The sequence below is a fragment of the Mesoplodon densirostris genome, chromosome 2, assembly GCF_025265405.1.
Source record: "Mesoplodon densirostris isolate mMesDen1 chromosome 2, mMesDen1 primary haplotype, whole genome shotgun sequence".
Lineage (NCBI taxonomy): Eukaryota > Metazoa > Chordata > Mammalia > Artiodactyla > Ziphiidae > Mesoplodon > Mesoplodon densirostris.
This window is the reverse complement of record NC_082662.1, coordinates 21,359,932-21,373,917: the sequence shown is the minus strand read 5'-3', so window position 1 is coordinate 21,373,917 and position 13,986 is coordinate 21,359,932. Positions and strand designations below refer to the sequence as shown.

At 51.0% G+C, this 13,986-nt stretch overlaps 1 protein-coding gene across 1 annotated transcript; it reads left to right on the top strand.

Moving 5' to 3' along the window:
* The first annotated feature begins 4,577 nt into the window (after positions 1-4,577).
* SLC30A2 (solute carrier family 30 member 2) lies at positions 4,578-13,986 on the top strand. Its single transcript, XM_060081071.1, has 8 exons — positions 4,578-5,610; positions 6,279-6,496; positions 7,216-7,362; positions 8,034-8,187; positions 8,935-9,109; positions 9,857-9,962; positions 12,782-12,916; positions 13,406-13,986. The coding sequence occupies exons 1-8, from the start codon at positions 5,561-5,563 to the stop codon at positions 13,549-13,551; spliced, it is 1,131 nt and encodes a 376-aa protein (XP_059937054.1). The 5' UTR covers positions 4,578-5,560; the 3' UTR covers positions 13,552-13,986.

Here is a 13,986-nt window from a genome sequence, read left to right as displayed (position 1 = left end):
AGGTTTATTACTTACAAGATCTGCAAATTACATAGCATCCCTGGGGCCATGCAGTGAGTTCGCGGGTGGAGAGAGGGAGGGAGAAAGCAAGAGCCTGGGTTCCGCTTTTGTTGGGGTCTAGGGTGGGGGCCTAGGGTTTCAAAGGCTCACTCTTTACTGGTGAACTTAGAACATAAGAGAGGGAATTTAAAGCGTGGGAAGAGGAAAAAAAGCAAACGGCTCAAATGGTCAGTTAGCAAAATCAACTAAGATCTCCAAAACAAAGGAGCCTCAGTGGGGAGACACGGCCTGGCTCTTTATCTAGTGCTGTGGCTGGCAAGGTGTTTATTAGAGATAGCCCTGAAGTGGTTGCCTCTTGAAAGGATGGCAGTCAAAGCTCAAGTCAGACACTCACATTACAAAAAAAAAAAAAAAAAAAAAAAAAAAACACAAAAACCTGTCAGGGCTAACGGCAGGGGTGCTAGAGCTACTCCGCAATGGTCCCCATGGAGGCTCTGCTGGAGCCCAGATTTACTCCAGGGAAGGCCAAGACAGCCACCCGTGCTGGCGGATGAGGCGATAACCGCGGCTGAAGTAGCATCCAGGCTCTCCATGTACAAGGGGCCAAGGGTCTAGGAGAGAGGTGCAGCTGAGTGAATCTGAGGTGGTGCGTTAGTTGGGTCTGAGACACCTCGGATTTAGAAATCTGAGGAACACTGCAGAGTCTGTCCCAACTTTTCGACATTCAGAACTCAGTAGCAACTTAAGGGCTCTGAGCAGTCCTGCCATAATGAAAGCTGTTTAACTTTAGACAAATTACTGGTCCGTCGGGTTCACGGTGTTTGGAATACCACCTGATCTTTAAAGCTCTTAATATTTCTTGGTGGATTGACTATATAACCCAGCATTTCCCAACTTATTCATTCACATGACGTCCTCCAGAGCTAGCATTCTATGGAATTCACTTTACAAAAATGTTTTAAACCCTCACACCTCTGCCCATTTTCACTTCTGGGAGTTTTTCCAAGGCTAACTCAGTCCTTAACTTTGAATTTCAGGTAATCAGATTTTGCTTACATTTCTAGTCCTTAAATTCTGAAGCTTAAATTTTTTTGAAAAAATCGTGTAACATATTACATACACACAAGTGCACAGAACTAATTTTAGAGTTAAGTAAACTACTGTATAGTGAAATCCTGTGCTCTTACTTAGCAGGTCAAGAAAAGGAACATTATATATTTAACTGAATCACTTTGCTGTACATCCGAAACACTGTAAATCAATTATACTTCAACTAAAAAAAAAAAAAAAAAAAAAGAATAGGGACTTCCCTGGCAGTCCAGTGGTTAAGACTCCGCACTTCCACTGCAGGGAGCATGGGTTTGATCCCTGGTTGGAGAACTAATAGCCCCCATGCTGCGCAGTGCAGACAAAAAAAAAAAAAAAAAAAAAAAAGAAAAAGGAAAAGAACGTTATCAAACCCAAGAAACGCATCATGTTTCTCCCTCCTCCTGCTTGGAGGTAGCCACTATCCTTTTTTTTTTTTTTTTTTCCACTGGACCACCAGGGAAGTCCCACCACTGTCCTTTTTTAACAAGCACACACTTGCTTTTCTTCATAGTCCTAAATTATCCTCCTATAAAAGACTGAAGGAATTTGAGGCCAGAAAGTTAGAAGCTTTCATCACCTTGAAATCACAAGAATCGGGATTACAACCTGTCCACATTCTGTCTCCAGATTTCTTCTCCAGGTTACTGATCACATGTGAGATAGGCATGTCCATCCACTATCTTGTCACTTATCAGAGGGAGGAGGGAGGGCAGTCAAGGCTCTGTAGTCAGAAATTTGAATTCCAGGGAGATACCTGTTCTTTGCAGATAAGGGAATCTCTTCTTTGCCACTCAAAGGGCCCTCACAAACCAGAACATTTAAGGGTGGTATGAAGGGTTCTTGATCAACAAGTTTCTTTTAAGATCATGCCGTAAGGAAACTGGTTTCAGAGGGTTATTCCATGAATCTTGAATACGGTTCCATAGGCTTCTGCATTAGAATCACCAGAGGTTTATTTTTCCCTAAACCTTTATTTCTGGGAAATTTCAAACTTATGGAAAAGTAGAGGGACTATTATAACATACCCTCCATACTCATCGCTCAGTTTCAACAGTTACAGACACTTGTTTCTTCTCCATCTTTACTCCCTCCCCCAACTGGGATTATTTTAAGGCAAATCCCAGATATGCCCTTTTATCCTTCAATACTTTAGATAAAGGTTCTTTTCAAAATTATAACCATTTGTACCATAAAAAATGAACAATAATTTCACAATAGCATTAAACTCAGAAGTTTAAAAAATATAGGTTCCCAGACCCCCTCCCCAGGCCTACAGAATCAGATTCAGTGTGGAATGTAGGTGTTGACCAAAATAAAAATGCACAACACAAAAGTTGTGAGTTAAGTTTTATTTGGGGTCCTTACTAAGGAGCTGCTCTGAAGAGGTAAGGGAGGAGCCAGGATATATATGAATTTTTTTGCTGGGAAAAATATGTAGTCTGCTAATCACAAGAAACAGACTCAAGTTAATGAGTCAACTTGAGATCAACTCAAGTTAATCTCAAGTTAATGATTTTAGTGCTTTCCTATGTAAGGGAAGATGCAAGAATCTGGCATCATTAAAAATTTTCATTACATGTGCATCTTAACTACCTAGGGACCAGTATATCCAAAGCCCAGAATACTTCTTACTTTTCTCCATCCTGAATTCTCCTCAGTGGCCGACTGTAGTAGCTAATGGCTTGATCCTTGTAGAACTGGAATGGCAGGAAACATTTTTTTCTTTATAGGGGAATCTACATTTTTAGAATAAAATTGTTGAGGTCTGCAAATTGCTAGGTCATTAGCATAGGACCTTCTGGGGATCTGTGAATCGTATACAAGTGGAGCAGTTTTTCAGTATATCAAAGTCTTAACTAATTAGTCAAACTCTTGCAAATCAATTAAAATACATCCTAGAAAAGTATTAATTTAAGGGAAATTTGGCATAAGAGGTTTTTTTTTAAAAATTTTTACTTGTTGACAGTTTGCTTTATTTATTTATTTATTTATGGCTGTGTTAGGTCTTCGTTTCTGTGCGAGGGCCTTCTCTAGTTGTGGCAAGCGGGGGCCTCTCTTCATCGCGGTGCGTGAGCCCCCCACCATCGCGGCCACTCTTGTCGCATAGCACAGGCTCCAGACGCGCAGGCTCAGCAATTGTGGCTCACGGGCCCAGTTGCTCCGCAGCATGTGGGATCCTCCCAGACCAGGGCTCGAACCCATGTGCCCTGCATCAGCAGGCAGATTCTCAACCACTGCGCCACCAGGGAAGCCCGGCATAAGAGTTTTTTTTTTTTTTTTTTTTTTTTAAATTTTATTTTACAAATTAAATCAGTTATACATATACATATGTTCCCATATCCCCTCCCTTTTGCGTCTCCCTCCCACCCTCCCTATCCCACCCCTCCAGGCGGTCACAAAGAACCGAGCTGATCTCCCTGTGCTACCGGCATAAGAGTTTTAATAAAATGAATATATGTGTCTGGATCCAATTTGTAAATCTCCACATATTGAGAATTTACAATGTGCTTTGCATTAAAGGGAACGAGAGGGACATAGATGACACTTTTTTAAAGCATAAATGCTTTGCCCTCAAATAAATTATAAGGTTAATCTGAGCATAGGGCAGCTTGAAACTATAACACGACTGAGATGGCCCACCAAGAAACCCCTGTGAACTGCACCTACCTCACTTACTCTCATCTGATTAAGTGACTAGCCCTATATTTATATACTTCTTTATTTCAATCCAATTCACAGGCATTTAACTAAGTGCTCAGTAGGTGCTCAGAGCTAAACTAAATTGTAATAGAAGTACAAAGTACATCCCAGCTCTCAAAGAGCTTAGAATCTAGTGGGGGGATCAGGTGAATATATGTCTAAGATGATGAAAGCTTATGTAGAGGTCCTCAGACTTTACTGTGCAGAAAATCCCCTGAGAATTTGTAAGTATGCCGATTCCTAGGGTCTACATCCAGGGATTCTGATTCAGTTGGTCTGTTGCAGGGACCTGGAACCTGCATTATAACACCTTCTCCAGGTAATGCTGAGCTTGCTGGTTCTAAGAGTACACAGGAAAGCCAGGAAGCCTGCGGTAAAAGTTGTCCACACTCAGAGTCCAGAGAAGGTGGAAAGGCACTCAGTGGGGACCCAGTCTAGGCAGGCATGTCGCTGCCATCCTCGCTCCGAGCACTTAGTTTCCTAACAAGATGACTCCTGTCGGTGAGACACTGAAGGAGCCCCTCCTTGTCCCCAGTGGTGTGGGATAGGGGCTCACATCCTAGTCTCTTGTCTCTGTGAAGGGCCATAGCCGAGACAAGGTCTCCAGGAGCCTTGATGATGGGGTGACTGGTCAGGGAGGTCCCCAGCCCAAAGCTCTTTTTATGTAGAGGGCCTATCAGAGGCCCCTGCCCCTCCTCCCACCCAACCGCCGGGGGAGGGCGAAGCTTCAACTGGGTGGGGCACCAAGCCGGCAGGAAGGGCCGGCCGGCTTCTTCCGGCGGAACACCACGCATGGCACCTTCCTGGGGCTCCTGGGAATTGCTGCGGGGCAGTGGAAAAAGGATGGTGTGGTGGTAGTGGTGTCAGCTCTGTCTAGGTGGCGACTGCTGCTGAAGCGCGACCCTGCTGGGTGTAGCGGTGGAGATAAAGCCGGCCACCCCAGATCTAATCCGAGCGCGCAAGACGGGAGGAACCGGCGCTGCTTCAGTGGCGAGGATGGATTAGTCAGTGCCAACCAGCCCTAAGGAGGGCTACTGCCCCAGCCTGAGGGCAGGCATACCCCGCCCGCAGGAGACCCCTGGCCTGAGCGGAAGAACATGGGGGGCTCGGGCGTCTGCAGCCTGAGAGTGGAAACCGATCAGTGGTTTCCTGAGGGCAAGACACAACCCCAGCCTCAGGAGCCCTTATTCTGAGTTTAGGAGCCACAGTCCTGCTCTCAGGGGACCCAAAGCGGCTTCCTACAAGCCGGGGCCCGAGAACTACTCGGTGGGACACAGCCAGCCCCGAGCCGAGGAAGGCGGGCGCAGACTAACTCCCAACTCGGAAACACCAAGCAGCAGAGCGGGGCGGGAGCGCTTAGGCTTTGTGTCGCAGGCCAGGTGGGCTCCTTGGGCCCCGGGGGCGCAGGGGACGTGGTGCTAGGGGTCAATGCCGGGGCCCTTTGCCGCTAGCTGCCCCCTCCCCCTTCCCTGCGGGCTTTTGCACACGACGCGCCGCTTCACACGGGGTAGCGGGGACCGGGTAAAGACAGCGGGAGCGGGGCGCCACGGCTGGCGTAGTGGGGGCAGCAGCGGTAGCGACAGCGGGACGACCCCTCGGCGGCCTCGGCACGGCCAGGCGGGAGCGAACTTGCGGCAGAGCGGGCGGGCGAGGGGCGCACGCGCCGGGGCGGCGGGAAAGGCGCGCAGAGCCCTCCGGGCAGGTGAGTGAGCGCCGCGGAGCGTCCCGTGCGCAACTTCCAGGGAGCACACGGCAGGGCGCGCGGGGCCGCATGGAGGCCACCGAGAGGAAGCATCTGTTGGACGCCAGGCTTGGAGCCGGGTAAGGCGAGAGGCTGGGGAGGGGCGGGAATTTGAGTGGCATCAGACCCAGCTCCTCATTTGCTATCCTGCCAGTGGTTGGTTTTGACGGCGGCTTGAACTGGGACCACACAGGAGGGGTGGGGTGAGGTGAAGGAAGGAAAGGGGAAATGGAGCCTGGGCACGGGGATCATCCCTCCCCTCTTGTGGCTGAGCACAGATCCTGACCCCTGCGCGTTAGTGGGGAGTGCGTGCCTGGATCCTTACCCCGGGGCCAGCACTTTGCCCGGGGGCAGCCCCGCCCTGGGAGGCCCGGTGTCCCCAGACCGTGAGAGGGGGAGATCTGCTCTTCTCCCTGAATGTAAGCTCTGCTTCTTCTCCGCGCTCGGCTGGATCGGCCCAGCCCCTTGGCCAGTTCCCAAGGTCTTTGCCTCCTCCAGGCTCTGGGAGGGATGGGGGAGGAGGGAACACACCGAGCCAAGACTCCTGGACTGGTCGTTCCCCAGCACCCCCTGCAAAGAGGGACTTCTGGTCACTCCGCAGAGTCTATCGAGCTTGGAGTATACTTAAGCTCTTCTTCCAAATGGGCACATGGGGACAACCAGACCCCGCAGAGAGGTAAGACTGGAGTCAGCCCTCTTTGCTCCCATCTCAGAGCTGAGTCTCCCCTCACCCTTCCTCCTTGGACAGGTCTTACAGATCTCTGTGGCAAGATGGGGCTGGCTGGATCCCTCTGTCTTCACCTGGCCTGGACTTGCAGCCCGTTGAGCTGGCTACCAAGAGCAACCATTACTGTCATGCCCAGACGGGTCCTGGCAGTCACTGTGACTCCGAGAAGAAGAGGGCCTGGCGCCAGCTCTGGGTGGCCTGTGCCTTCTGCCTGTTGTTCATGATTGGGGAAGTCATTGGTAAGGACTTTTTTGCTAATAAAATGAAATTGGCACATAGATAGTCTGGATGATCCAAAAGGCTTTTCTCCTGGATGTTCCTGTAGTATTAATCCTAATAGCTCCATATTTTATATGCACACTATCTCATGTAATCCTCACAACAACCTTGCACTGTCATATGGGTGCTCTTAGTCTCCTTATTTTACAGATGATGAAACTGAGGCACCATAAAATTTAGTAACTTGCCCAAGATCACACACAACTAGTAGGTCAGGGAAGACCTGAACGCCTAGAAGGAAGGAGCATTTACTGAGTGCCTGCTATGCTTTCCAGGCCCATTCTGGTTTTTTGTTTTTGCTTTTTTCTTTTGGCCATGCCATGCGGCTTGTGGGATCTTAGTTCCCCGACCAGGGATCGAACCCGTGCCGAGGGCGCAGTGAAAGCGGGGAGTCCTAACCACTGCACCGCCAGGGAATTCCCCTACAGGCCCAATTTGAACTCAATTTTCACATTCACCCTCTAAGTAGATTTTGCTAATCCCATTTCACGGATGGTAGAAGTTGAGGCTCAGAGAAAGTAAGTCACTTGCCCATGGTTACACAGCTAATGGTGCAGCGGTCTGGAATCCATTGTCTTTCTCCAGAGCTCATGGCTTTCCTGCTGCACACACACTCTGGGAAGTTGACTCCTTGGGGAACTGATAAGGACCCTCCATCCTATTGGCCCTGCCCCTGCAGGTGGGTACCTGGCACATAGTTTGGCAATCATGACAGACGCAGCCCACCTGCTCACTGACTTTGCCAGCATGCTCATCAGCCTCTTCTCCCTGTGGATGTCTTCCCGGCCAGCCACCAAGACCATGAACTTCGGCTGGCAGCGAGCTGGTAAGGGCCCTGGTTGGAATGGGGATGGAGTTGGGAGAGGGGGTAGGTCAAGATTAGGTTCTTAGGTGGGTGCACTGGGTCCCTGAGTAAGGCCAGGAGGGTGATTTGGGTGGGGGAAAAGGATGTCAACTTTGGCTTCTGTCCTTTGGGAGCTCTCTGTCTGATGGGGGAGCCCTGGTCCCCTGTTCTTCTGGGAATTCCCACCCTGCAGGGAAGGAGAGTCCACCTTCCTAAGAAATGAAGTGGCCAGACTTCAAGAATAAATGACTGTGCATTAACTCTGCACATAACTCCATGGATCAGCTCTAGGGGGAGGGGAAGTTCAGCAAAGCCTTCTGAAGTTCATCTCTGGGCTGCATTGTCATTTTCCTCTTGGTGGCAGATGGACCAGCCTCTGTTCCTCAGGAGTCTTAGTTTGCCAGCTGAGCAATGGGTATATATTTTAATGAGTCAGCTTCAACAGAAAAGGTTGACCCAGATGATTTCTTGAGTTTCTTCTAGCTCAGATGTTCCCAGATGTATGAGTGGTGGGGTAAGGTGCAACCACACCAGCCATAGCTCCAGCAGAGCCCAGTCGGACCCAGGCCCAGACTTCGTGGGGACGAGGAGGGGGCTCCTTAGCCTTAGGGCCCCATGCTAAGATTGGTATTGGGGACCGGGTTCTTCCTCAGAGATCCTGGGCGCCCTGCTCTCTGTGCTGTCCATCTGGGTCGTGACTGGGGTACTGGTGTACCTGGCGGTGGAACGGCTGATCTCTGGAGACTATGAGATCGAGGAGGGGACCATGCTGATCACTTCGGGCTGTGCTGTGGCCGTGAACATCATGTGAGTGTGGCCTGGGTTCCCTGTGAGTCTTTCCCCCTCCCACTTCTCACACGCATACCTACATGCCTGCTCTCGTTAGAAGGAGGAGGTGCCGCACTCCAGGATAGGTCGCAGGATCAGAATTTCCCTAGTGGTCTGAGCTCTGGCACCTGGAACACCTGGGTCCTGCCTGAGGCCAAGGGCAAGGCCATCGGGAACTGTAAACCTGGGGCAGCATCAAGTTCCCACCCCATACATGTCAGTGAATAACCAGAGAGGCTTCATACCTGTCATGGGGAGGGGTGAGTTTAGTTCTTGCAGGAGCAGGTGTCCCTAGGGGCAGAATCCAAGTCCTTTTTCAAGGTGATGTGCCTGAAATTGGTCTCAGTGAGAGGCAGGGTGTGTAGAGCGCTGGGGTCTCTTTTGGGTTCTCTCATCTTTGCTCAGTGGCCTTGGGCAAGCCACTTCCTTCTTTGGGCCTCAGCTTCACCATCTGTGACATGGTGAAGGCCCCTCTGTGGGGCTTTCCTGCCCTGAGACTTGGCACTGGGGCATCTTTGTGCCCAGATTCAGCCTGGCATTGGATGGAGCTGAGCCCCCTCTCCTGTTGGTACTCAGAACCAAGGCCACGTGGGTTGGGCTCCTCACGTGGCCAAAGGGATCATGCAGTCTGGGGAGGCCAGTCCTGATGGGGGCCTCTACCTGGCCGATTTGAAGCCTCTATCTGCTACCTCAATGAGCCCCTTGGCCTTGTCTCCACTTCTGTAGAATGGGGTTGATTCTTCACCAGTCTGGCCACGGACACAGCCATGGCCGTGAGCACAGCCACGACACCAGCCAGCAGCAGGAGAACCCCAGTGTCCGAGCTGCCTTTATTCATGTGGTTGGAGACTTTCTGCAGAGCTTGGGCGTTTTAGTGGCAGCCTTTATTTTATACTTCAAGGTTAGAGCTGGGGACACAGGGAAGTGGGCCGGGCCGGGTCGGGAAGGGAGGGTAGATCATCTGGAGGCTTCTCTCTGCACAGGACCCTTTCCAGATTCTAGCTCCCTCCCAGCCCTGGGCAAAAGGGTAGGAGAGGGAAGGAACATTTATCCAACACCCAGTAAGTGTTAGCACTTCTGATCTTGATAACAACCCTGAAGGGGAGGTGGTGGTGTTTTCTGTAGCTCAGAAAGGCTCAGGAACTTGCACAGCATCACCCAGCTGGTAAGTTGTGAAGCCAGATTCAAACCCAGGACTGTGTGCTGCCTGGGTGTTGCCCATCATATAGAGGTAGTGTGGTGTAGTGGAAAGAGCCAAGGGTTGGGTTTGAAGCCTGGTCCACCCCTTGCCAGCCGCATGATGTGGAGTGAGTCCCTTGCTCTAATTGAGCCTCTGTTTCCCCATCTATAAAATGGGGATGTTGGACCATATGGTGCCTAAGATTCCATTTAGCTCCGTCCGTGTCTCAGCCCCTTGGGCAAGGAGGGGTGGGAAGGTGCAGTGCCTTATCCCAAACTGTGGTCTGTCCTGCCTGTCCTTTTGGACACAGAATAAAAGGTAGAGAACTGGGAGGCAGGGTCAGGGTGAGGCTCATGCCCACCCTGCAGAGAGAGCCCCTCTCCCTGACTTAATGCTGGGTGGGAGCAGAGAAGGGAGGCTGAGGTGTTGGGTGGTGAGCCCCAGCTCTGCCTCGCCCTTTTCCTGTAGCCAGAGTACAAGTTTATAGACCCCATCTGCACCTTCCTCTTCTCCATCCTCGTCCTGGTGACAACCTTGACCATCCTGAGAGATGTGATCCTGGTGCTGATGGAAGGTAACCTGGGCTTGGGGCTCTCTTTTTGCTCTTGGCTCTCCAGCTCTAATATAAGTTCAGGTGTGTGTGTGTGTGTGCGTGTGTTGGGTGTAGGGTGCATCCCAGCACATTGGCGGGGGGCCATGGTCTGGAGCCTGGCATAGGTTGGAGAACCTCCTGGGGCCCCGGGCTGATCGTGGCATTGAGCAGGGCCCTCAGGTGTGGTTGTTTCTGGAAATGTCCTCTGGATCGTCCTTTCCTTCCTCTTACCCCCAAGGGTGCCTCCTCCCTGCTGGGATGTGTCCTCCCTGCCTAGTCAGGGGGCTTCCGGATGGTGTCTGTAGCACCTGGCCCTCCAGTCCTTCCTCATGTTTCCTGAGTCTCCACTTGCCTTCCCTTGGGGGGTGAGGTTTATGTTTCTCATTGCACAGTGGGGTCAGGGTGGGGGCACACTGAGGATCAGAAAAAGCCTGTTGGTGTTGGACAAGACTGCGGAATCCACTCCAGCTCAGGCCTTCCTTTCTGAGGACCCCACCTCCAGAGGACGTGGCAGGACTTCGAGGGGTGCTCAGTGGTGGCAGGTGGTCTGCCCTGAGTTACCACACTTATTCACCCGGCTTGCTTGTGCTCAGGATCTTGGGTCATAGGTCTCTGTGTGGTCAGGGTTAGTCTAGATCCTGATTTGGGGTCAACAGGAGTGCTTGGCTGCAGGTCAGAGCTTCTTCTCCAAGAATTGGCTGACCCAGATAAAAGTGATGATAAGGATTCCCCATGCGGGTGCAGGGATCCCCAGGTTCCCTTCTTTAAAAAAATTTTCTTTTTATTTGAAGTATAGTTGATTTACAATGTTGTGCCAGTCTCTGCTGTACAGCAAAGTGACTCAGTTATACACATGTATACATTCTTTTTTTTTTTTTGAGGTACGGGGGCCTCTCACTGTTGTGGCCTCTCCCATTGCGGAGCACAGGCTCCGGACGCGCAGGCTCAGCGGCCATGGCTCACAGGCCCAGCCGCTCCGCAGCATGTGGGATCTTCCCGGACCGGGGCCTGAACCCTTGTCCCCTGCATCAGCAGGCGGACTCTCAACCACTGTGCCACCAGGGAAGCCCTGTATACATTCTTTTTTAATATTCTTTTCCATTATGGCTTATCCCAGGAGATTAGATATAGTTCCCTGTGCTATACAGTAGGCCCTTGTTTACCCATTCTACATGTGATAGTTTGCACCTACCAACCCCAAACTCCCAGTCCATCCCTCTCCCTCCCCGCCACCTTGGCAACCACAAGTCTGATCTCTATGTTTGTGAGTTTGTTTCTGTTTTGTAGATAGGTTCATTTGTGCCATATTTTATTTATTTATTTATTTTAAAGTAGTTTTTTTTTGTTTTGTCCTGTGTTTTAATTAATTTTTTTTGGGCTGCGTTGGGTCTTTGTTGCTGCCCGCGGGCTTTCTCTAGTTGGGGCGAGCGGGGACTACTCTTCCTTGCGGTGTGTGAGCTTCTCATTGCGGTGGCTTCTCTTGTTGTGGAGCACGGGCTGTAGGCGCGCGGGCTTCAGTAGTTGGGGCACGTGGGCTCAGTCATTGTGGCTCGTGGGCTCTAGAGTGCAGGCTCAGTAGTTGTGGTGCACGGGCTTAGTTGCTCCGCGGCAACTAAGATCTGCTCCGCGGCAACTAAAATCCGCTCTGTGGCAACGGAAGATCCGTTGCTCCTGATCTTCCCAGACCAGGGCTCGAACCCGTGTCCTCTGCACTGGCAGGCAGATTCTCAACCACTGTGCCACCAGGGAAGCCCTCATTTATTTATTTTTGTTTTTATTTCTGTTGCCTTGGGAGACTGACCTGAGAAAACATTGGTATGATTTATGTCAGAATATGTCTTGCCTATGCTGTTTTCTATTAGTTTTATGGTATCAATGTCTTATGTTCAAGTCTTTAAGCCATTTTGAGTTTACTTTTGTGCATGGTGTAAGGGTGTGTTCTAACTTCATTGACTTACATGCAGCTGTCCAACTTTCCCAGCACCACTTGATGAAGACAAAAAAAATTTTTTTAATAGAGCATATACTGTGGGACTAGGCACTGTTGTAGGCACTGAGGAAAGGGTGGTAAACCAAACAATTGTCCTGCTCGCATAGTTTCCACTTCAGAGGGAGAGACAGCAAGAAACTAACAAATAAGATAACTTCCGACAGTGGTTTTTTTTTTTTTTTCTATTTTTTTTTATTAGTTTCTGCTTTATAACAAAGTGAATCAGTCATACATATACATCTGTTCCCACATCCCCTCCCTCATGCATCTCCCTCCCTCCCACCCTCCCCATCCCTCACCTCCAGGCGGTCACAAAGCACCGAGCTGATCTCCCTGTGCTCTGCGGCTGCTTCCCACTATCTATCTACCCTACGTTTGGTAGTGTATATATGTCCATGCCTCTCTTTCACTTTGTCACAGCTTACCCTTCCCCCTCCCCATATCCTCAAGTCCATTCTCAAGTAGGTCTGTGTCTTTATTCCCGTTTTACCCCTAGGTTCTTCATGACATTTTTTTTCTTATATTCCATATATATGTGTTAGCATACGGTATTTGTCTTTCTCTTTCTGACTTACTTCACTCTGTATGACAGACTCTAGGTCCATCCACCTCATTACAAATAGCTCAGTTTCGTTTCCGACAGTGTTAAATGTGAAGAGGAAAATACAACAGGGTGATATGATGGGGGTCATTTGGGAGGTGTGGGCAGCATCAGGCCAAGGAGGTCTGAGTGAGGGGACATTTGAGGAGCAGGAACAAGCGTGGGTGGGAGGGCGCCCTTTCCTTCAGCCCCTGTCCCTGCCATCCTCAGGGACCCCCAGGGGCATGGACTTCATGGCTGTGCGGGATCTGCTGCTGTCGGTGGAGGGGGTGGAAGCCCTGCACAGCCTGCATATCTGGGCGCTGACTGTGGCCCAGCCTATCCTGTCTGTCCACATTGCCATCGGTGAGTAGTGGGAACACTCGGGGTGGGTGAGAGAGAGGCAGCGGGAGGCCCGGGGCCATCCCTGATGGGTCCAGATGACCCCAGATGCTTGCAGTGCCCATGCACTGGACCTGACCCCATGCTGAGTACTTGACATACATTATTTCATTTGGTCATCACAGTCCCATTTATAGATGAAGAAACTGAGGTTGGGGGGTGGGGGGGTGGTAAGGTCACTTGCCCAGGCTCTTACAGCTCATCAGTGGCAGAGGAAAGATTCCTAGGCTTAAAGCCAGTGCTTTTCCTGCTCTTACAGGGTTGTGCCAGGTGTGGGAACCAGTGGGTTGCCTGGTACAGGAGTGAGTCTGGGGGTTTCTTGATGTTCATCGTCCCCTATCTTGTTCTGCTGGGGGTAGGATATGAGACTGAGGCTCCTAATCATTCCTAAGGGCCCAAGAGTGAGTAATCGGTTCTCTGGTGCCTCCCCTCATGTGTCCTCTCTGCCCCCAGCTGGGAACGCAGACGCCCAGGCTGTGCTGAAGGCAGCCAGCACCTGCCTGCAGGGGAAGTTCCACTTCCACACCATGACCATCCAGATAGAGGACTACTCTGAGGACATGAAGGACTGTCAGTCATGCCAGGGTCCCTCGGGCTGATTGCCTGGCCAGGCACCAACTGGGGCATGGACAGGCCTGCAGACGGCTGGACTGAGTGTCCCCCCGGCCCAGCCAGGACTCTGCCTACCCCAGGTGGGTTACAAACCAGGTCCCTCTCCTGACTGCTGCTTCATGTTCAGTGTGGAGGAGGCTCGTCCCACTCCAGGAACGGGCTCTTCCCTGTCTCCCCCATCTGACTCCCGCCAGCCCCAGGATGGGAACTCTGCAGGTGTAAAGCTGGTGTGACCCCGCTTTTCCAGCTCCCGGTGGGGCAGGGTTTGGGCCTCATCCTCAGCTAATGCCGCCCTACCACTAGCCTCTGGAAAGGCAGTGGGGCATAGTGAGGGGTGATAGAGGGGAGACTCATTGTCCCCTCACCTACCTGCCTCATTTCCCATTTTCAGTCTGTCTGGTCTTTGCCTTATAAATCTGTAA